Below are 25,460 nucleotides of genomic sequence, written 5' to 3' on the forward strand. Positions count from 1 at the left end.
AAATACAAGTTGTTAACCTTTCACGCTAAAATATTGTGCCGCAATATACCCGAATTGTACTTCAAAGTAATTGGATAAATGGCTTCAAAATAATACGCTACATACATTTAATATGAACACAACTTTCAATTAGCCACATGCACGTCATATTGTCCAAAACATACAATATAATATTAACTAGGCATAAGTCTCCCTTGGTCATCTGCATCCTCTCATTTGGGAGTGAATGATATTCACCCCTTTCCACACATTCCCTTCGCCCCAGTGGAACATCATTCAAATATTAATATAAATAATAACATGCCTTAATAACGTCTAATATGACAATAAAGGAGCCACAACATTAATGGAATAAATTACTTATACTCAACACCAAAAGTCTTGGTTCAAACAAATCTCATTCATAGGTAAAACACCACATAAAAATCATTTTCATAGCACAATAACCTACCATAATAAGGTCTAACATACATGGTAACACAACTAGAATCATAAAAGTGAACAACCAAATTAGAAACATATAACGTTATCCTAATTAGCTGAACACTTCATTTATAGGTAGTCATGTCTATCCACCTAGTTTTGTCATGACCTCTTTCCGGAAGAATAAACTCACCTATGCCCGGGTCTGCCATCCTGCAAAATAATATTTGGCCCGTGAAATCAAATATTGAATTTCAGAACATTAATGCACTCCAAATATCATCAAATAAGTAATAAGTACTAACATGAAGCATTACTACATGCGGTGAATATGACACACCATAATCCTAGGAATTAACCAAAATATACAAACCTCATCGTCGACATCGTCATCTGTGAAAGTGCAATTTCTTCGATCGTGGCCTAATCTGGAGCACCTCCTACAACGCCTCCCGTTATTACCATTCGTGCTCCTGTGAGATGTACCCTTCGACCTGATAAACTTTCGGTCGAGAATGTGAGTTTGATCTGCCCCTATTTAAACGCGACGACCCTTTTGTTCTATGACACAAAGAGATTCAAACTCCCTCGATATTCTGACGAATTTCGTCATGACAGTGTCGTATGTTTTTGTGGCTTGTGTGGCTAGAAAAAAAATCGATAGGCAAGCACTCCACAATGCACAGTATCTAACGTGAAATCCTTCCCTAGGATCAAATGCCGCATCCTTACTACTGTTGCCGACTACTATGGCATTTTTGCGCCACCTACGAAGCACCAATTGGCTTGGCATCTCTTCTTTTTCTAGCTCTTTGAGGACACAAAATATATGACAGCAAGAAATCCCTAATCTCTCCCATAACTTACAAAAACATGCATACTTATCACAACTTCTATCCAAGAACATCGAGTACACACGATAGGGCTTTCGAAAATTTTCTGAACATGAACTTCTCGATGCTACCAATACTATCCCTATGCAAGACTAACAATGTTGCAACCCTCTCGATCTGTTTTTGAACCTCGTAGAATATCTCCCTCATGCACAACTTGCTCGCAGATCTTTCCAAGGTTTCAAGACATATAGTCATCACCAGATTTGAGTAAAGAGTCTTGTAATCTGCAATGAATTCGTTATTCCAGTAATTCTTAACTACTCGATCCAGGTTCTGAACCAACTCAAGTAAGCAATTTCTAGACTTGATAAATTTCTTCAGTGATGAATTAATATCCTTACACTGAGAAGTAGTTTGAATGCCGACACAAAACTTCCCACCAAAGTAAGCATTTGCCCACATTTCTCTCTTTTTGTATGTCTTTGTAATCCAATCGTTGTCCTCTAAACTGAACGAGGTGACCATGTCTACCCAATAATTGTCAAACTCTTCCACATCAAAGTGACCATATACAGTAGTCTTAAACGCAACACAAAAATCTTTGTCATTGATATTCACAACAGCATTTCGAGCAAGATTTCAGGTGCATAGTCTATGTGTTGGGTTCAGGAATTCACTTTTAATGGCCTTTCGCATGGATTCATCACCATCTGTGATAACCACTTTTGGCTCCTTGTGCCTCATCACCTTCAAGAAGCTACTTATCAACCATTTGTAGGACGGAATCTTCTCATTCTCTAAAAAATAAACCTAAAAAGAATTGTCTGTCTATGGTGGTTGGTGCCCGAAAATATTACAAGAGGTCTGTTATATAAGTTTTTTCTGTACATCGGGTCAAATGCCAACACATTACCAACGCATTCGTAGTCATGCAGCATGTGACCATCTGATCAAAATAGGTGATCACGGTGCTTTTCAGCGCAATATGAGTACTACAACTGCCATAGGATCCAACTCAGCATTGCCCTTCAAGTACCTTATTGCTGCGGCTGCGTCTCCCTCCATGATCCTAGATTGCCTAATTCCATCCATATAATTATACAAGTCCTTACTTATGAAGTTAAGATTGCGATATCCACCACATATATGGGCAAAGAATCCCATGATTTGGGTTGTCTGGAACCTGGCTTCATGCATACTATGTATTCATAGCGTTTGGACGCAGATAACAACACAGAAGCATTCATAGCGTTTGGACTGCTAAATTGTTCACCTATGATATTCTCTGAGTTCCTATGATCCTCCGTTGAGGCATCTATATTGCTTCCACCACCATCCCAACCTTAGTATTCACGGTCGGTGGGGACACTATCCCCTTCCTCAGTCTGCGATTCCTCCGACCTGTTCGAATCATCTTCATTATCCGAATCGATGCTCCAAGCATCAATCCATTGGCCTGAAAACTCTGACGTGCTGCCATCGTCCAAATTCGGCTCACTGCCAGACATCCCTGAGTTAAACAAAAATGAAGCCAGTCAAGAACAAAGCATGTCGTAGACATAGTCATTTACAGAATTAACTTAAATGGAGACGATTGCTATACAATTAGGCATTAACCAAAGTCCATAGTTGTGAGTCAATAATCGATCCCTAACCTATTATGACTGAGTTGTAATTAAAAACTTTAGCCAATTAATTTGATTATTACATCATATAAAAAAGTATTATTAATTTTTTTTTATTTTTGGGGACATCACTTTTGGCCAATGCAAATGCTCCGCTTCTTGTATAGTTCACACTTGAAAAATGTTGGGACGTGCATTCACATTATTTGTCACACTACCTGAACCTAAACCTGCCAATGCCTTAATGCAACTTTGAGCCAAGACCTATATATACCTACATCACATTAGAGGAAGAAAAATGATATTTTCAATCCTTCATAACTCACACATAAATATGACAAACATAACTTACAGCTTCATCAATACTTCTAATATTCTCCTACAATCATCAATACATAATCATAGAAATAAAGTGTTAAATATTAACCCCTGAAACTTATCACTTCAAAATACAAGACCTGTATAGAGAAAGCTCACCATAAAAAATAGAATGAAATATGTAATTTTAAGACAAAAAATTTGCCAACATCTAGCATTGAATGGAAAAGATAATTCCAAAATTTTTATTCCAATAACCCCATTTGGTGGGAGTTCAAAAGTTGCAAATGCTAGAATATGTGACATGTTAAAGTGAATGACGAAAATGGTTAAAAATGGTACAAATTAAAAGTGTTTTAGAAGGAAAACCATTTTGTTTTCATTTTAAATCCATCTAAAAAAATATATTTTTAGAAATGGTTCAAGATAAATTTTTATCATCCTGTAAATAAATTGAACAAAAGCAAAACACTTGTACTAAAGCACTTGTGCAAGACTCCCATTTTTCATCCATACCTCTGCTATAGAGCTTTCATTTGTGATTCATATGATCTTTTAAATGCTCTATTTTAAATGTTCGATTTCATTTGTCTCAGATTGACCAAAAACAAAGTTAAATTCTAAGACCAGAATTCTTACCCGATATGCGAGAGTTCCAATCCATCGATGACCGACTTTGATGCCAGTCCCAAAATGCAACGCCATCACCTGCACAAATTCCTCTCCTACTTGCTATGTCAGACTTCTTCCAAAGGCCACACTTAATTCAAGCTACACAACCCTCGTCAAAGATTTTTCACTTTTAGAAGCAGACACCAAAAATGCGATGTGGCTACTCCATTTTACAAAAAAGCTTGTCATAATGCTAAAGAAAAATAAATCCCATTAGATCAATTTTCAATTACAAATGCTAATATACACAGCAAACTTTATTTTTTATACAAAAGGTGTATTCCTTTCCCGTTGCACATTGTTATACTTTCTTTGAATTTAAGCTAGAGTCCTATATGCACTTAATATTTCATACACTGTTCATTCTAAAAAATCACAATGATAATATTTCAGATAAACTCCAAAGGTCACTATTAGATTGGGATTGGAATTTTGAAATTATTTATGGATAGCAATACGAAATCGTAGATACAAAATATTCTTTAATTTTTCATTCCTTGGCGACGTAGATGCCATGACATTAACCCGGCCAGTAGATAAAACTAACATTTTAAAACAAATCTATGGTGCCCATTATCTATATCTTCGCTTAAATTTTCACTAAAATTGTCGTAAGTCTCGGCTAAACTAATCACACATAATTGGCATAAATGTCTAACTCAAAGTCACAAGTAACACGACTAATTTATATCTTACATACAGATCAACAAACTAGAACAACAAAAGCAATACAATAATTCAAGAACAAAGAACAATTCAATAGCTTAACAAAGGCACTTCAGTATATCATATGCTTAACAAAGCAAATTGACACAAAATTATTTCAGCAAATTCAGAACAACTACATATTCATCGGATTTAGAAAAAAAAAACTCACCAAAGTTAGAGCATACAAGAAGGACGAATAGGAGCCAGAGTCCACTGATTCAAAACAACAATGACACATAGGAGGAGAGACAGAGGACACTACGGGAGACAGAGAGCCAGTACTGACAGCTAGGGTTCAGGGTTTCTAGCCTTGAGAGAGAGAGAGAGAGAGAGAGAGAGAGAGAGAGAGAGAGAGAAAGAGAGAGAGAGAGAGAGATGGGGGGGAGGAGGGAGGATGGAGAGGAGAGGCAACAATGGAGCAAAGCCTAGGGTTCTGTTCTTCCTTTTCTCTTTCTCCCTGAGTCGCTAGCGAATATTCTAATTCTGCTCTTCGGAATCGCTTGGCTCCGGTACTCGGTAGATTCAAATGCCATTGTTAGGTGAGGTTATCTCAATCAACGATTCTGTCCTTCACCCAAACCTTCCTCAATGAATCTACTTCCAGAAACGGACGTTAAAGATGACCTTTGTCCACCTCCTGCAACTGAATGCCCAACTGCAGAATGAACCCTAATTTCCCCAAATGCTTTGAAGGTTTGTTCATTCAACTCTCAAATTTGATAAATTTTTTATTTTTTATGTCTCAATTCCCCCTGTTTCAAATATTGGAGTGTTTGAAATTAAAAAAAAATCAACTTCACCAATTACATTTGCTAATTCATTTGATTTGCTAATTAGCCATGTTTACTCGATTTTATTGTGCATCATTAAAGACACTAATGATTTCTATCAGTCAAACTCATCTGAGAGTTAGACTCATTCATTCCACATGTGAAGCTCCAATTGGCCGGAAATGTCTTAGCCACCATGACCACCAAAATGAATTGGCCATAAGCACGCACGCGCATGATAAACCACTATTTTATGGTTTATCTTGTGTTTAATTGAGTGGTTTCATCAAGCCTTTACTTACTTATTCACACGATTTGCATGATTTTATAATCCCTTCCTAGTATCGTTTTAAGATTGAAAATTTGCTTCCTAAAGATCTTTAATTAGAATATTTCAATTCTCCTTTATACCATTTGATGCCGTGATCCGTGTATTAAGTGTTTCAGGCTTCATAGGGCAGGAATGGCTTAGAGAATGGAGAAGAAGCTTGCAAAAATGGAAGGAACACAAGAAACTAAGGAGATGACCAGCGAACACCGACGCGCACGCATGGCTCACGCGAACGCGTGGAATGGAGAAAATTGCAGCGACGCGTGCGCGTGCCTGACGCGTACGCGTGGATTGGAGTCTGCACGAATGACACGAACGCATGGACGACGCGTACGCGTGACAAGAAAAATCGTTGAATGACGCGAACGCGTGGACGACGCGTACGCGTGACCTGCGCGATCTGCAGAATTAACAGAAAACGCTGGGGCGATTTCGGGCCGCGTTTCGACCAAGTTTTCGGCCCAGAAACACAGAATAAAGCCAGGAAACATGCAGAGACTCAACACACAACTTTACACGACTTCACATATTCTCGTTAGGATAGTTTTAGGTTTTTAGATCTGAATCTAGAGTGAATTACTCTTCCTCTAGGTTCTCTTTACATTCCCAGTTTATTGCTTTTGCTTTTGGATATTGAAGAGTCATTACCTCCGTTGAAGATACTATTCTAGTTTGTTTCCTTACTTACTCTTTTATTTATTCCATATTCTTAATTCTTGTTTAAAGCAGTAATTGGATTATTTTCATGAATTGTTAGTGCAAATGATTACTTTTATTTTTAATCAATTTTGAATCCCTATTTTATTTAATTTATCATGTCTTCTTCTATTATTTTTTATGAGCTTTATATTCATGTCAATGGAGTAGACTCCATATTTGACATGGGGGTTGATTAAAAGGAGACACTTGAGTTGGAAGGCTTAAGTGCTGTTTAAAACTGGAAATTGTTGGCTAGTTCTGTATTTACTAACGCTAGACCTTCCCAAGGGAGAGGACTAGAATTTGCGAATAAGAGTTAGCTCAATCACTTGACTTTCCTTTATTTAATAAGGGTTAACTAAGTGAAAACAACAACCTTTTTAATACTACACTTAAGAAATCCCAACAAGGATAGAACTTCCAATTAATCATTCCCCCAGTCAAGGCTTTTTATTTAGAATATTAATAATCATTCTTAGTTTTTGTTGCTTTAATTTACAATTATTTAATTTCTCATTATTCAACTCTCAAACTCTCGTGGAAATTCTTAATTAATAAAATAGCATCCTTTCTTGCAACTCGTTGGGAGACGACCTGGGACTCATACTCCCAATATTTTTCTATTCTAAATTTTTGTGACACTCTTCTAAACTGGTGAGACAGATTTTAGCTAATTAAGAGCTATACTCGCAACGCTGTTCTATTATATTATAATATCTTAATTGGCCTGACTTCTGTCTCTTACCAGCGCGCCCGCGCACACACATATATCTCAAAATTAGTTACTATGTAAAAGTACTCGAGTTTATTGGAAGAATAAGGGAGTGACTCGAGTGAATTGGAAGAGACTGCAATCAATTCTCATTACTAGAAAGAGAAGATACATATAGAAATGAAGTGGTTGATCAGCTAGCTGTCACCGATCACACACTGCATGTATATATGCACTTACTGTAGTTACTATTCTAGAAGATTAAATTACAATTAGCCTATTCTAATTCACTTGGTTGAACTACCAATCAGCTTGTGCACATGGGTCAAGTCACAGTGTATAAATATTTATGTAATTTAATTTATTTTTAATATATAATTTATATTATAATATATATTCTACAAAGTTATTAAAATTGAACTGGCTCGATCGATTTGACCAAAAACATGGTAAATTGGACCCAAAATTGATTTTATCTAAGGCTAGAACTGTTTAAGGTACAGAATCGATACAAATAAACAAAAATCAGTCAAATTCGGTGGAAATCGGTCTGACTAAATCGCTCTACGACGCACCAGCATTCTATAAGTTAACTGTGCTTAGGGACGAACCCAGGTGCATGGGAAGGGGGCACTTGCCCCCACTAAATTTCAAAAAAAAAAGAAGTAATAGTTTATATAAATATATATATATTTGTCCCCAATATAATTATACTTTTTTTCCACAAAAATTTACAAAATTTTGTCTTGAGATTTATGTTAAAAATAATTTTTTTTATTAAATTTAATATGTAACAATATTTATTTTGTTAAATTTGATTTAATTTTAAATTAAAAATAAGCAAATAAATAAATTTAATAAAAAATTAGTAAACATTGTAAATATAATTTTTAAAATTAATTAATTAGTTAATTACCAAACTAAATCTTAGTTTTCTAAATATAAGTAAAATTATCAATATTTTTTTTCTTCAAAAATTAGTTGAAATAAAAAAAAATAGTATCTATTTATTAATTAATATTCTTTATTCTAAAATTATATAATACTTTTTAATTTTATCTCTTAAATAATCTTGCTTTTAACAACTATTTTCGATTAAAAAGTATTTTATGTCATAAATATTATAACGAATAAATTTTCTAATTCAATAGGTGGTAATTAATATTTGAAAATTATAATGAATAGTAGAACAATTATTTAAAAGCATAGAAGTTAATTTTGATATATTAAAATATGTATATTTTTTTTACATAATCATTTAATTACATTTATTCATGTAGATAACTATTTACGTAATGAATGTAAAAATTATTTTTTAATTACAATACATAATTAAATAGATGCATAAAATCTTTAATCTAATATTGTATCAAAATTAAGTTTAAAAATATATAAAAATTTAATTATCTTAAAAAGAAAAAATAAAAATAATTATAAATTAAGTTTCTATTATTTTATATAAACATACTTTTTATATACAGGTTTAGTTTTTTTGTATTTATATATAAATCTAATTTCAAATTATAAATACTAGTGTATCAATAAGCACTAACGGGCCAACTAATTCACTCTTTTTATTATTGAATGTGTATAAAAGTAAAGAAAAGTAAAATTAGTTAAGATGACAAGTTATTTATACTTTAATTAAGATGTTTTAAGTTCAAGTTTTAAAAATAAAAAAATATAAATTATATATAATGAATAATATTTTAAGAATAAAAGTATTCATTAACTCTTTTTTATTTTTATATCTCTATTATATTTTTAGTATAATTAATAATGTTCAATAACATTTATTTTAGTATAAATATTTTTGTCTTCATTCCTAAAATTTTTTGGGTCCGTCACTGACTGTGCTCCGTATACTCACCACTTATTTTAGCAAAAATATTTAATATAAATTTTATGCTTACCACTTACCTAAAGGATGCATCAAGAATGATCATACCACCAAGTTGCAATGCTTCTTATTAATATATATATATATATATAGCAATTTTTTATTTTACTTATATTTAATTTATTTTAATTTTAAACTCACTCATTTTTAAATTAATTATATTTTATTTAACCATAAATTTTATTAAAGGGATAAGTATTATTTTGGTCTTTAACGTTTAAGGTCAGAATTGTCATAATTTTTTATTTAAAATCGTCCTTAATGTTGTATTTGATTTTAAAATCGTCCTTTCGAAAAAAATTTTTATTTTTTTATTAAATTACCCCTACCCTAATAAAAAAATTATAAAATTAAAAAAAAATAAAAGAAAAGAACACGAGGGGGGAGAAAGAAATATGGGAAAGGACGCGAGGAGGAGGAAGGAAAAGGGGAAACGACGCGAGGGGGAAGGAAAGAAGAAAAGGGGGAGGGGGGACGGCGCCGACGAAGTTTGGAGTCGTCGTCGAGAATCAGAGCTCGCGAGGGAGAGAGGACACGCAAGCCAGGGAGAGAGCTCGCTGTCGCGCTCCGCCACTGCTGCCGCTGCTACCGACAACCTCGCCGCCACTTCGCGTTCTCGTCGCTGCACCTCGCCGCTGCACCTCCCCAATTCTGCTTCTGCTTCGGCTTTTGCTTCTGTTTCGATTGCTGCTTCTGGTTCTGCTTGAGCTTCTGTTTCTGCTTTCGATTCTACTTCTGTGTCTGCTTCTGTGTCTGCTTCTGTTTTTGTTTTTGTTTCTGCTTTTAATTCTAATTTTGATTTGTTATTTTTTGATTTTATTATTGTTGTGGGTTGATTTTGTTGTTGAATTTGATGTTGTTGTTTCTGAATTTGAATAATGTGTTATTGTTGGTGTTCTTGAATCTAATTATTGGTATTTGGTAGGAGTAAGGGAGGTGGTGATAGTGGTAAAGGTGATGGTGGTGGAGGGTATTTTTGTCCGTAAAAAGTCAAAAGGACGATTTTAAAATCAAATACAAGATTAAGGATGATTCTAAATAAAAAATTACGTCAAGGACGATTTTGATTCTGACCCTAAACGTTAGGGACCAAAATAATACTTACCCGTTTTATTAAACATATACAAATTAAAAAGATAAACAAAAAAAAATTATTAATCACAATTTATATTTTTTTTATAATTATATGATATCTATTAATATTATTTTTTAAATAAATACTTGTAGTATATAATAATACAATAAATAAAACTAATTAATAAAGTATTAAAATTTAAAAATAACAATTATTTATATAAGAACAAAATAAAAATACTTATAATAAAAAAAATTAAATTTTATATAATTATTTAATCATATTGGATTAATCAATTTGATCAATGACCTAACAATTAAATTACTGATCCAGTGACTCAATACTTTAAACAAATTAATTACTAATTTAGTTTTAATAACCATAATATTTTAATTTAGCGACTAATTTTGATATTCACCTGACTGTGATGAGATAGATCATAGATGCATAATTCGTTAGAGAAAACCATATTATTATTGTACTAAAACTAAAGGTGACTTGCTTCTATACATATGTTGTATATCTAGAGATACAGAGTGAGAGAGACAAATCAACGTGAGTCTTTTTCTTTTTTTCTTTTTTACAATAAATACACTGTATTTTATATACATTCTCACTATGTATCTTGTCTCTACCAAACTAAAGGCAAGCTAAGCAACTAAGCAAAATATAGTCTCAATAGTTTTGGTTTGACTACATAGCTAACGTGACTACGTGAGTACGGTCAATTATTTTTCCTCCATTAATATGTTTGGTCGCGTGGTAGCAACATAAATTAATGCAACGTACATGAGTAGTCAAATTCGTATTAATGAACACAAAAATTTTACCAACAGAGGATATGTTTCTCACGAGAGAGAGAAAGAGAGTAGCCATAGCCCATAGTATATGAGCATGTGTGTTATTTATTAATCCATTTACTTGAAGTTTATGTCATGATGAACACATCTTATTAGGACATGCAAACTTGTCTTAAAGATAAAAGGAAGATAGAGTGAGTCTATGCATATATAAATGCAAACTTCTCACATGCATAATTGGTGATATATTTATACAATATAGTACGAAAAAATTAAACAAGACCTATATATGGGCATATAATAAATTAAATTCGATAGAAGAACATCAACTTTAGCTTGATTATATTTAAAAAAAAAAAAAAAAAAAAAAAAAAAAAAAAAAAAAAACTATGATGATAGGCATTTGACAATTAATTGACAGTGTTTTTTCTTCACACAAAAATAAGTAAACAAACATATACGTGATTATTTGAATGAGTACTCTTGCTTCTCTAAGAAAATACCCTTGATTGCAACCTCTTTGATTTATATCTAATGGCCACCACCAACACCAACTACAACTCCAACTCCACCACCAGCCCCAAAACCGCCACCACCTCCAAAGCCGCCACCACCACCGCCGCCAAACCCACCACCTCCACCTTTGCCAAACCCTCCACCAGCTCCAAACCCTCCTCCTCCACCTACACCACCTCCAACTCCACCGCCACCACCAAAGCCGCCGCCTCCACCTGCACCACCACCACCACCTCCAATGCCGCCACCAGCTCCACCTCCTCCACCTGCACCACCTCCTATTCCACCACCACCTCCACCACCAATGCCACCACCAATACCATGACCTAATCCACCACCATGACCTAGTCCTCCTCCATGACCAAAACCACCACCACCACCAAATCCACCACCACCTCCAAGGCCACCTCCACCTCCTACACCACCACCGATGCCATGACCTAGTCCTCCTCCATGACCAAGCCCACCGCCACCGCCAAGTCCACCACCAACACCTCCTCCAAAGCCACCTCCACCGCCTACACCACCACCAATGCCATGACCTAGTCCTCCTCCATGACCAAGCCCACCGCCACCGCCAAGACCACCACCCCCACCACCTCCAAAGCCACCTCCACCTCCACCGCCTACACCACCACCAATGCCATGATCTAGTCCTCCTCCATGCCCAAGTCCGCCACCACCACCAAGTCCACCACCACCTCCAAAACCACCACCACCACCACTACCAATGCCACCTCCAACACCATGACCAATCCCACCACCAGCACCTCCTCCAAAACCTCCACCTCCACCGCCACCTAAACCACCGCCACCACCACCGCCAAGTCCACCTCCACCACCAGCTCCGCCACCAAAACCTCCACCGGCTCCGCCACCTAAGCCACCACCGCTCCCTAGTCCACCTCCACCACCAAATCCACCACCACCACCAAAACCACCACCTCCCCCTAACCCTCCACCGCCACCAAATCCAGCACCACCACCAATCCCACCTCCTCCAAACCTTCCATGCCTAAACCCTTTCTTGAACAAATGCGGTGGAATTGGACGGATCAAATGCTTGTCATCGTCAACAAGTTTCCTTGCATCAGCAGCAAGTGCAACAATAAGAATAACGCCCAAGCAACACGAAACCACAATGCCCTTCGAAATAACAACTCTCATTGTAGCAAAACCTGATATAATAAGAGAAAAGAAGAGTATTGTGATTTATTTACCCGAACAATGCGTGTTGGTGCAACAACGAATGAAATAAAGTGTATATATATAGTGAGTAGCGTCAGATGCTTCTTCTTCTTCTTATTATTATTGTTGTTGAATCAAAATTACGCAAGTGCCATTTTAATAAATGAGGCTGAGCTGGCATCGGCTGAGGGATTTTAATTCATCCAACCGTTCCCTTCTTCCATACACGCTAAGAAATGAAGACACTGTTTGGAGTCTTCATAACAGGGTTTTGACTTTCACTATTTCAGATGTTACTTTCTTAATTACCTGTTTAGCCTTATCCTACTCTACCCCACCAAAATAATAATGATTATACTGTTAGAGAGGATGAGAGATAACACTAGAAAAAAAATTGTGTGCATTTTAGTCGTTTAGAACGATATAATATAAAAGAGTATTTATAAGTGTTAAGAGAATTAAAATAATAAAAACGTAATATTATGTAATGAATATTTAGATATATTAAATAATGTTAATTAATCTAATTAATCATAATTTTATTCTAATATTTTTTTTTAAATTCAAGTGACAACTTGTCTTGAGTTTGAAACTTATTTAAAAAATAAAATTAAAAAATACATAAACTAATAAAATTGGTGTAGATAGAATTGTCTAAAGAAAGCGCAGACAGAACTGTCGGAAAAAAGCACACACGAAACTATTACAAGGAACCGCAGATGGAACTGTCACAAGAAAATACAGACGGAATTACAACAAAAAATGCAGACAGAAATGCAGACAAAATTGCTACAAGAGTGGCCAATTGCCGAAAAACTACTGAAAAGATGGTCAACTGCCGAAAAACAGCTGAAAAGTGACAAAGTGTGAAAAGATGGCAAACTATCGGAAGGTGATGAAAATTATATGGTTTCTCTATGAGAATAAGTAAATAGTAAATGAGCTAATTGATGAGATGAGAAAGCATCAGAGCATTGACAAAAGAAAAAAAAAAGACACAGAAGAAAAGTATGAAAAATACGGTGATGATTTTACTAGAAGAAAAATAATCTATCCTCCTCAAAGAGGATACTATGGCCTTGATACCATGTAAAAAAAGGTAAAAGAAAATAATAGAGAAAGAATTTGTGTGTATTCAAGTTGTTGTGAAATGATATAATATAGAAGGGTATTTATAAGTGCTAAGAGAATTGAAATAATAAAAACGTAATATCTTATAATAAATATTCAGATATGTTAAATAATATTAATTAATTTAATTGATTCTAATTATACTCTAACATATACTATATATGTATATATTAAAATCAGTCATTAAAATAAGTTATTAATATAAAATATATATTAAAATATAAATACACATTAAAAATATATATTAAATCACACACGCATATATGCACAAATATATTAGTGATTAATTTTAGTGACAAATTTTTGTGTATGAATATTATTTTTAAAATAATAATTACTCTAAAAATACTTTTAAAAATGCTGTACACACCGAAAAAATAACTATTAAATTAGTTATTATATATATTTATATATAAATATATATTACTTAATTTATTTTTAATATATATTTTATATAAATAATTAATTTTTTATATACATTTAGTATAATTAAATATTTTATGTATTTTATTAATAATAAATCTAAATAAATATGAAAATATTGAAAGTTGACCTTTTTTAACCAATAATTAGTAGGTACTTTTTTCTTTTTTTTTTAATATTTGTTTATTTGTTATTTTATTGATTGATTAAAGACTTAAAAAAATAATTTTCTAACAAGACCGAACAAATATATTTTTTAAATTTTAATATATTGAATATATTAATAATATATTAGTACTGTCAAATTTTTACATTTTAATTTTTCTCAACCAATATACTTAATACACGATTTAGCTATTTACCAAATTTTATTCTGTTATAACATTCTCCTTTTGTTTTAAAATAAGTACCCCTTTTATATTTTTTAAAATCTTAGGATCATTTTCTAATTTTTAAATATTAAATGTATTCATTAAGAAAAGATTAATTACTCAAATTAGTCTTTAAAAAATTTTAAAAGTAGATATTTTAATCTTAAAAAAAATTAATATATAGATCAATCTCTAACATTTTTCTCCTTCAAACATAACAATTTTCTGTTCATTTTCCGTCGTGACTTACCAGCGGAGAATGCTGATCATGAGTTAGCACGTAAACTCACACATATGGCAGTTAAATGTCCATGTGCGCGATGAGGACAAAACAGTTTTTTGCCTTCGTTGCCACTCACCATCCTTCACTCTTCATCACCTTCCTCATTTTCACTCCCTCCATACCCACCACTATTAAAAAACAATGCCTTTCCGCCGCCGCACCACCCTCTATCACCTTCCTCCACCTCCCTCGCATTCCTCGCCGATCATTACCCGCACATCCTTTGCATCGAACTCTCTCGTCAACACCTACGACGCCATTGAAGCAAGAGCTAAGGATTGGGCTCCACAGACAGCGATACTGAATCATGACTCGGCCGTCTCCGCCACCTCCATCAACGGATCCAGCTTTGGTTTTCTCTGCGTTCTCTTCCGAATCGCTCTTGTGCTTCTTCTTCTTCTTTTTTCCTATCAGATTCGGTATCGTTTTGAGGGTGTATCTCGTCAAGCTTTCTTTTGGGACTAGTGGTTCTGTTTTATTCTTAATTAGTTGTATTTGTCTTTTTTTTGTACTTTTTCTTCTTCTTTTGGGATTTGAATTCGAAACTGTTTGCGGCTTTTGCTATTGGTGGTGGCACTGCAATTGATTCGGCTGTGTATTGTCTTTTGGCGTCGGGATTGCGATGGTTGCTGTGGTGAGGAAGAAGAATAGAAACAAGCAAGGATGAATGCTCGGTGAAAAAATCGAGTGGGAGAAAACAATGGCGTTGGAGGTTGAAATTGGAAGAAATAAGCCTGCGCAGTTGTGAGGAAAAAGAAAAACGAAAACGATATCCTTTCAATGATGAAGGTGAAGAAGACAGAAGAGATAGAGAAGGCACATAAGAGTAAGAAGTTGATATTTTGCTACGGTGAGGCGCAGCCGTACATGTTGGAGCAGTTGATGAGGCCACTTATTAGGAGAGGGGCGTGGGGACCACTTACAAGGCAGTTCTTGATTCGCGACTGATCCTGATGGTTAAGAGAATGGACACCGGAAAGACGGCAGTGATGACGATTAAGAAAATGGAGTTTTGTTTACAAAGATGGAGATTGTATTGTCCTTCTACGATGTCCGTACACGTTACTAAATACGTTGAATACTAAGAGTATCACTTTAGCTTTTTCCGTTAGTCTCAAATAGAGAAATGAATTTGGAGACTATTTTGACCCTTAGAGAAAAACAATAAAAATTGATGTGCGTATTGATTTGTTTCAAAAATTAAAATGTCCACTTTAATTTAAAAAATTTTGGAAGAAACTGATTTGGATAATTACTATTAAAATAATTATATACAACAGTCATTTTCTCTATATATCCATAAAATTTTGGCAAATTAAAGACTTACCGTATTAGCATTTAGCTTCTGACGGCAAAACTTGACAGAAAATTTAATAACAGTAACTAAAATAAAAACTACACATACAATTTTTTTTAGTTTACAAGTTTTATAAGTTAACCCAAATCTAACAAAAATTACATTCACTCACTGGAGCATGATAACACGCGCGTCACTCAATTGTTTTCAAAGCGCGCTCTCACTCACCATTATGGAAGACGCTTCTTTTTCTTCACGTTTCTTCTTCTTCTCCTCTTCCTCTTCCTTCTTCTTATCTTTCTTCTTTGCGTTTCTCTTTCTTTTTCTTCGTGTGTTTTATCTTCATCGTTGTTTTTTTATTACTGTTGTTGTTACTGCATTTTTTTCCTCCTCCTCTTTCTATTGATTGTGCAACATTATGTATTTTCTTTCTTCTTTGTTTGATTTTTTCTCCCAAGAAGAATTATAAAAAAATGAAATAAGAAAATGAGAAAGAAGAAGCAGTAGAAGATGAAGAGGAAGAAGAGGAAGAGTTTTAAATTATGCAGAACTTATCAGAATAAAAATACGCCCAAAAATTCTTAAAATACACCCAAATATCTTCGTGTTACACCCAAATTTGCTGCAAATACAGAAAAATATTTTCTCTAATACTGTATTTTCTTCTTCTTCTTCTTTTTCTTATTTCTTTTTTTCTTTTAGTTAAATGAATGCAAGTTCATCATATTCTAAGTAATTTTGCAGTATTATGTGTTTCTTCTTTTTTATTTGATTTTTTTGTTTTTATTCTTGTTTAGCGAGTAAAACAAGAAGAAACTTGAGAAGGTAAAATAAAAAAAAGATGAATAAAAAAAAGAAGAAGAAGATGGTGATGATGATAAAAAAAGAGTAGAAGATGAGGAGGAGGAAGAGGAAGAGTTTTGAATTATGCAGAACTTATCAGAATAAAAATACACCCAAAAATTCTTAAAATACACTCAAATATCTTCATGTTACACCCAAATATCTTCGTGCTACACCCAAATTTGCTGCAGAAAAATATTTTCTCTAATGCTATATTTTTTCTTTTGAATTGAACCACACCTTAGCCACTTGATTGGATTAAAAACAATAATCAATTTTGTTCTGGTTCAGTTGACAATCTGAACCTGAATTATTTGTTATCTTCAACAACGAGATAACTGATGATGGAAGAGAGAGAGAAAAAGAAAAGAAGAGAAGAAATTCTAATGAAAAAAGAAGGAAGAGGACGAGGGGGAGGAGGAAGAGATGGTGTTGATAACGACGATAACGAGAGAGAAAAATTACGAAAAAGAAGAAGAGGCACGGAGAAAGAAAAAGAAGAAAAAGAAGAGGCACGAAGAAAAAAAAAAAGAAGAGGCATAGAAAAAAACGTGAAAATACGTGAATATAAATAATTTGTATGATTTGTATGTGAAAAATAATTTAATTTTTAAATCTTACTGGATAAACAAAAATTATAAAGACCAAAATATAAGGTAAAAATTTATTAAAACTTAGAATTTTGTACCATTATTTATTACCAAAAAATTATTGTGGAACGAAGGGGTATATCTTCTCATCAATACTGATTAAATAAATCAAGAAACAAGAAATAATATACTAACTCGTGCTTTTGTTATTCACACACGAGAAATAATAGTTGCCTAGCTCTCTGATTTTAACATAGATTTTGAATTTTTAATTTCAAAAACTCAAACTTCGGATAAAATAATAAAGAAGCCGTACTTTTTTACTACTATATACCCACACGGCAAAAGTTTCGGTTTTGATTCAGCATGCATATGGTTTATTTATTATTCAGTAGTAGATGCATGTGTGGCTTTTATTTTTAATAAATAAAGGTTCCTTTAAAGAAGCGTGTGAGAAAGACACTGCCAAATGGAAAAATGTTAAGCCAACATTTTTAGGATAAAAATGTGGAGAGAGTTATTTAATATGAGTTTAAATGTAAAATAAAAATAATAATAATAACAAAAATATTTAATCAACTAACTTTTTCCCTCAATTGAATATGAATATTGATCAATTCGTATGATTTATATCAAGAAGCAAGGTATACTGATGGAAGCCCTTTGATTCACATTAATGCTTCAACCAAACTGCTGGAAACTATAGTGAGACAGACATATCCATAATAATAACCACACGTACAAATTTGGGGTAAGATCGTATTATTGGTTCATATGTCACCATTATTGTACGTATGTATGTAGTATTTTTGTACATACGGTAAATAACGCATGCATGATAATCAAATCCACATGGTCTTTAATTTGTTATTTTGTACAGTATTATTATAAACTTAGCTAATAAGAAAAAAGAAAAAAGAAAAAGAAGAAACCTTATAATAATGCTTTATATCGCAATTAAGCAATGACCATATATATCTTATGATATTATTATTGTTTAATATCAGCTTTATTTCCAGTTGCGGACAGAGAAACATGTCCCGCAAAAATAAAGGACAACTTATTAGTTAAGTAAATTATGAACTCCTCAACTCGTCCGGTGCTATGAATTTGACTATTTGAGTTAATTCTCATTATTGTTCAGTCCTAAAGTTAATATAAAACTAGTGTTTGAACTTGTGTCCAGCACCCAAAAATTTATAAAAGAAAAAAAAAATTTATAGGGTAAAGTATTAAATTGGTCTCTACATTTAGACATAATTTTGTTTTGGTTCTTAAGGTTTAAAGTGTCTTATTTGAATAAAAAAAAATTATTTAGTTTCAATCACTACAAAGGAAACGGGAAATAGCGGTGGTTCTTGGAGTGATTTGCGGCGGTTTTAAGCCGCCGCAAAACGGGATTCCGACGGTTTGTTAAGCATCGACTATTAGGGGGTGGTTATATGATTTGCGGCGGTTCTCAAGAACCGCTGGCACAACCGCCGCAAAACCCAGAATTTGCGTCGCAATGTTTAGCGGCGGTTTGAAACCGCCGCGATCTGGACAACAGTGATCCACACAAAATGTTCGGCGGTTTGAATCCGCCGCTGTTTAATGGCCACGGTTTTGTTCAAATTTAATTACCGACGGTTTGAAAACGTTGCTGTTTAACGGCCAATGTTTTTTGAAATGTAACTGGCGTTAAACCGCCGCTATCTCCTAACCTGAATTTTCAAATCTCTAACGGCTAGTTCACAACCGCCACTATTTTCCGGTTGAATGGCAGCAAAAATACTGTATTGTACACTGGCAATCCACTCTGTTTTTATTTTAATGTACATTTTTCTTCGTTTTTTTTAATCCTTCTTAATATTAGTAAGTTAAATTATTTTATATCCCGAAAAATAAATTGCAAGGTAAATGACAATAACAAAACCATTAATTTAATTAATATAATTATCCGAATATCAACAAAGTGTACTCCTTACTAAGAGTTGCATAATCAACAACATAAAAGTGTATAACTGAAAGAAGAAAAGGTTCCATAATCCTAAGATCTACTTTCTATTCTGTCCCTCCAACGCACTCATCCATGCGGCGACGTCTGATGGCAGCTTCCTACCTCGCCCTTGAAGTATACATATCAAAGCACTCTCCATTGCCTGCATCCTGACCTTCCCAGCTGCTACTTCATCCTCCACTGCCTGTCTTTTTGTCTTCTCGGCTGCTACTTCATCCTCCACTGCCTGTCTTTTGGTCTTCTTGGCTGCTACTTCATCCTCTACTGCCTTCCTTTTCAATTTATCTGCTGCCAACTCTGCTTGTAGTTCAAGCAGCACCCTTTGGGTCTCCTCCCTTTCAAAACCATTGCTCGGCTGATGGGAATTCATACCGAAGACTTGACTAGAAGTCGGCCCTAACCCCATGCCACGCACCCTACCCAGGTGCTCCTTTTCAAGAGCTTGAGCAAGCGAATCATTCTGAGACAACAGTCTAGAGGATTCATCACGTTGCTCAATAGCCTCAATTCTTTCCTACACACATAGATAAGCAATTATAAGCATTTATTAGCTAGTCGCTAACCGCACAGGCTTCCAATAAAATTTTAAAAACTAAAACATAGGAGAAACTACTTCCCGATTCTCAACACATTACTTACTCCAATAGCCCGAGCTGCATCATGGACATAGGAGCCATTAGCTCTTTTGTGCGTTAAGAGATACAACTTTCCTCTATTAACTCTCCTCCCTTGTCATTCCGACTATACCAATAACGATGACAAAGTGAATAAGTAGAGGAAGATATAGTTCAAAAACATTCCCAAAATTAGATTACCTCTTCTTTTCCGAGCCTTGCCAAGCTTTTTGATCTGCCGGTGTGGGTGTAAAGCTGCTTTGATCGATTCTCAGTATTTTTCTTGCACTTCTCCTGTCATGCCATCAAATTAAGAGTTACTAGACACTAGTTCTGACTAACTCAATGTGACATAAATGAACTTTTTCTGTTATGAAACGAAACTATATTACCTGTGTCTCTTCGCTATTGCGATAGTTGAGAAACCATCTCCAATGGTCCGCAATAATTCCATCTGGGCGGTTTTCAATATTTTCTTCAAGTGAAAGTTCTGGGTCATAGCAGTGATGGTATAATCTGTTCCTCGTTTCCTTCCAAACCCTTCCTAGCATTTTGAATATTATACGCTTGATAATTCCTCTACTATCTTCTTCAAAATGGAACATTTCCTACAACATTAAAATTAAGTTGTCAGTAGTGTTCAAAATATGAGTTTGAAATGGTACGAAAAAATAAAAATAACATTTTACCTTTACACATTCATTATAGACCTTGTCCCTGGTGCGAACCTTTCTCCAGTCCTTCTCGTAGATTGGGAATTTGGTGTAGTCAGATCCTAGCAGTCCCATAACGCCGCTCAGTAGACCTGCTTCATCCCCAACTGGTTGCAGTGCACTGTTAAACCTGAGTACGATCTTTCTTCCGTTAGGTGGCTTCATAGCTTCCTTCACACTCAGTTTGACATGTTTGATTGTGCCATCAGATTCTGTAAAACATATTTATTCTTAGTTAGTTACCATTAGAGCCAAGCTGCGATGACATCATAGGAAAATCACTGAATGAAAAATAGAATTAAATAAATTCTCTTATACCAATTGTTTTAACATCCCAAAATTCTGTGGTCTTGCGTCCCTTGCGCTTCTGAGCATCCGATGCAGCAAAAAGGTTATTGATGCGTGAGCATCTTGTCTATCTTTTCCTAGTGAATTTGCATCTAAATTGTTGAATTTAATTAAGAATTAATTATATTTTAGCCACTATGGATGCTATTTTGAGTTTTGTACAATACTGTTTATTTTAGGTAGCATTTGGCGGAATTTGATGGAGTTTCTGCAGAGAAAGAGAAGAAGCCAAGGAGATGACCAGCAAATACCGACGCGGACGCATGGCTCACACGACCGCGCGAAATGGAGGAAATCACAATGACGCGATCGCGTGCCTGACGCGAACGCGTGGACTGGAATCTGCACAAATGACGCGAACGCGTGGACGACGCGGACGCGTCACATGCGCCACGTGCAGAAAATGCAGAAAAACGCTGGGGGCGATTTCTGGGCTGTTTTAACTCAATTTTCAGCCCAGAAAACACATATTAGAAGCTGCTGAATGGACAGAACAAGTGGTCCCCACCCATCAACTGAAGATCTGTTAATTAATTCAAATTTAAATTCAAATCTTAAATTAGGAAAAGATATTATTTTAAGTTTAATTTTAAATATTAGATTTTAAATTTATTAGGATTAGTTATAAAAAGGAATCCGATGCCATCATATTGGAACACGGTACATTTTTACCTGAATTCTTATTTTATCTTTTCCATGAGCAACTAAACCTCCACTGTTAAGGTTAGGAGCTCTGTCTATTTCTATGGATTAATTTTATTGCTTTTACTATTTTAATTTATGTGTGGATTTATAATTTAAGAATTGTTTTCACTCTTTATTTTATGAATTTGGGTGGAACGGAAGTATGACCCTCTTTCTATTTGAGTTCTTGTAAAACTTGGAAAAGCTCTTTACCTGAACAACAGTTTGAAAACTATTTCTCCTAAATTTTAATTATTTGAATTTAATAGGATACGTGACATATAATCCTTTTACCTCTTGGATAATTAGAGTTTTGTGGCATATAAACTAGAAATTGATTATCACCCTCTAATTGGAATTAATTGACCAAGGAATTGGCAGTTAATGAATTTTAGGGGAGACTAGGAAGGTCTAAGGAATTAGGGTCTAGTCACATACAGTTTGCCATAAATTAAATCCTGCATAATTAAATTAGTTAGTAAGAAAAGTTAATCCGGAAAAATAGATAACTCTGAAACCTTAACTATCTTCTCCATATATTATTCCCATCTTAATTACTTGCCTTTCTTCAATATTTTTGATATTGTTTAATGTCTTTTATATTGCATCTCAACACTATTTTCTGTCTGTCTAACTAATCCTATCAAACGCTATTGTTGCTTAATCCATCAATCCTCGTGGGATCGACCCTTACTCACGTAAGGTATTACTTGGTACGACCCAGTGCACTTGCCGGTTAGTAAGTGTGGTTATAAAAATACCGCATCAGTTATCAACATGTTGCTCAAAAGAATCTACCTCATCTGCCTCTGGGTCTAAGTCTTTGGCGTCCGGCTTCGAGTTTTGAACATCATGAGTGCAAGCATGTGGAGCAGGCAGTGGTTCGCTGCGGGGCGGACAAAAGGGGCGTAAAGACGAGGATGCGGGGGCACCACTGCCGCTGGGCGGCTGAATTGGGCAGTCCGCTCTCTGTGAAGTTAAGGCCACATCAAATCCTACTTGAGGCTGCTGACATGCTGTGTCTACACGGGCTTTCTTCGTGAAACGACCTACCATGGGCATCTTTTCTAACTGCATTCGGATCAAAACAAAGTGATAATAATTAACATACATGTAAAGTATAATAACAATAATATATAGCATGTGCAATTCACAATTCATAAATTCATTCCAAACTCATATATAGATTAGGAGAGTACATGAGTACATGAGTAGAGAGACTCTATTAAACAAAACACATACATATAAAACATAACAAGAATAATATATAGCATGTGCAATTCACAATTCATAAATTCATTCCAAGCTCATATATAGATTAGGAGAGTACATGAGTACATGAGTGGAGAAACTCTATTAAACAAAACACATACATATAAGCTATAATAAGAATAATATATAGCATGTACAATTCACAATTCATAAATTCATTCCAAGCTCATATATAGATTAGGAGAGTACATGAGTACATGAGTGGAGACACTCTATTAAACAAAACACATACATATAAAGTATAATAAGAATAATATATAGCATGTGCAATTCACAATTCATAACTTCATTCCAAGCTCATATATAGATCAGGAGAGTACATGAGAACATGAGTGGAGAGACTCTATTAAACAAAATACATACATATAAAGTATAATAAGAATAATATATAGCATGTGCAATTCACAATTCATAACTTCATTCCAAACTCATATATAGATCAGGAGAGTACATGAGTACATGAGTGGAGAGACTCTATTAAACAAAACACATACATATAAACTACAATAAGAATAATATATAGCATGTGCAATTCACAATTCATAAATTCATTCCAAGCTCATATATAGATTAGGAGAGTACATGAGTACATGAGTGGATATACTCTATTAAACAAAACACATACATATAAACTATAATAAGAATAATAGATAGCATGTGCAATTCAGAATTCATAAATTCATTCAAAGTCCATATATCGATTAGGAGAGTACATGAGTACATGAGTGGAGAGACTCTATTAAACAAAACACATACATATAAGCTATAATAAGAATAATATAGAGCATGTGCAATTCACAATTCATAAATTCATTCGAAGCTCATATATAGATTAGGAGAGTACATGAGTACATGAGTTGAGACTTGGCAATAGCATGAGTTGAGTACATGTTTTGTTATTTGATTAGCCTTATATTGATCATACACGTTATTCTAATACTACTTTTTCTAATTTTGAACTAAGACAATTCATTTGACCCAAAATATATAGTCATGGATACATAACAAAAGTGCAAAGTCTTTGATACATAGCAAACAATATTTGATAATTAGAATCCTCATTCTTGTATATAATACTCCATGCCCATTCTTAATAGTTTAAATCACCTTTCTTGTATTTGAAGGTTACTAATTTCTGAAAGGATTAAAATTTTTACCTTTTCTAAGTTCTAATTGTTCGTGTCATCATCACCAAGCATTAGACATTTTTTAGCATGAAAAATAAGTTAAAGGATCCTATATGGTAAGGGAGAGTGGGAGACTTGAGAATCATGATAAACTGGTTTAGCGTTATTAGTATTGACTGAGAAACTACTAAACGCATTAAAACTGAGAATAAAAAATGCAGGCAACCATTATCAGCAACCATATTCAAATATAACAGCGAGAAAAAAAAATGCAGTCAAATTGAGACTTAATACCCAACTCAAATTCCACCATTAACGGACTCATGCTTCTCATCAACAAAAGCCACTCCCCGTTAACAACTTAACTCAGCTAACCACATTAGGAGAAACTTGCATGTCAACTTTAAACTCATTATTGGCCTCTTTCTCAAACACTAGACAAGCAATTGAGCACAGGGTGTCAAAGTGGTGCTTACCCGCAGGTGGATGACTTGATTAAGGGTGAGAGTTGAACCACCGCACTTCGGGAAGAGCGAGAAGGGGCTCCAGGACACTGAATTGCTGTAGAGACAGGCGTGGATGACCAGAACAAGGACAAAGAAGGCTTCTTAATGGTTCGACAATGTTGAATTGTTTAGTATTAGGTGAATAATAAGGATTAGGGATGTGGTGTTGTGGCTTCTCTGGTTTGAAATTTAAGCATAAACAAAAATAAGTTCAAAATTTGAACTTTGAATCGATTTAACAAAAACAAAAATAAAAATAAAAATGATCTCAATATAGTCCTACCGTGAAGTCAAAGTTAAATAATTAACGGAATGTCCTATATGACAGTAGTACAACTGTACAAGAACAAGGTCGATAATCTGAAGAATAAGTACAAACTCCAAAGACATAAAATCAACCATGGATGCATCAATATATTTATTATCATTCTCTTTAATTCTATAGAAAATATTTCATTTAAATTATAAGAAAATAATAAATAAATATATTGATGCATCCACGGTTGATTTTGTGCTTCTTCAGATTATCGACCTTGTTCTTGTATTGCTATCATGTAGGACATTTCGTTAATTAATTAACTTTGACCTCATGATGGGACTACATTGAAACTAAATAAAAATTTTTGGATTCAAATATGACACTTTAAACCTTAAGGACCAAAACAAGATTACGCTCAAACGTAGGA

General features: G+C 34.2%; 2 protein-coding genes and 1 pseudogene across 2 annotated transcripts; all 3 read right to left on the minus strand.

Moving 5' to 3' along the window:
- Positions 1 to 739: 739 nt before the first annotated feature.
- Positions 740 to 2,459, minus strand: LOC148581757 (protein FAR1-RELATED SEQUENCE 5-like; annotated as a pseudogene).
- An 8,791-nt stretch (positions 2,460 to 11,250) lies between these two features.
- Positions 11,251 to 12,639, minus strand: LOC148581758 (uncharacterized). Its single transcript, XM_088493337.1, has one exon. It carries the CDS (start codon positions 12,550 to 12,552, stop codon positions 11,401 to 11,403), a length of 1,152 nt encoding a protein of 383 aa, XP_088349463.1. The 5' UTR covers positions 12,553 to 12,639; the 3' UTR covers positions 11,251 to 11,400.
- A 7,677-nt stretch (positions 12,640 to 20,316) lies between these two features.
- Positions 20,317 to 22,931, minus strand: LOC110268476 (uncharacterized). The gene is made up of 5 exons (XM_088495204.1): positions 22,637 to 22,931; positions 21,156 to 21,227; positions 20,814 to 21,049; positions 20,517 to 20,732; positions 20,317 to 20,418 (listed from the first exon to the last, which is right to left on the minus strand). The coding sequence occupies exons 1-5, from the start codon at positions 22,929 to 22,931 to the stop codon at positions 20,317 to 20,319; spliced, it is 921 nt and encodes a 306-aa protein (XP_088351330.1).
- Positions 22,932 to 25,460: the final 2,529 nt, after the last annotated feature.

The sequence above is a fragment of the Arachis ipaensis genome, chromosome B10, assembly GCF_059453495.1.
Source record: "Arachis ipaensis isolate K30076 ecotype BB chromosome B10, ASM5945349v1, whole genome shotgun sequence".
Lineage (NCBI taxonomy): Eukaryota > Viridiplantae > Streptophyta > Magnoliopsida > Fabales > Fabaceae > Arachis > Arachis ipaensis.

Coding starts and splice junctions, on each gene's coding strand:
- LOC148581758 (XM_088493337.1), bottom strand. CDS start 12,552: ATGAGAGTTGTTATTTCGAAGGGCATTGTGGTTTCGTGTTGCTTGGGC.
- LOC110268476 (XM_088495204.1), bottom strand. CDS start 22,931: ATGCCCATGGTAGGTCGTTTCACGAAGAAAGCCCGTGTAGACACAGCA. Junction 20,733..20,813: donor TCTATAATGAATGTGTAAAG/GTAAAATGTTAT, acceptor TTAATGTTGTAG/GAAATGTTCCATTTTGAAGA. Junction 20,419..20,516: donor GCAATAGCGAAGAGACACAG/GTAATATAGTTT, acceptor ATGGCATGACAG/GAGAAGTGCAAGAAAAATAC.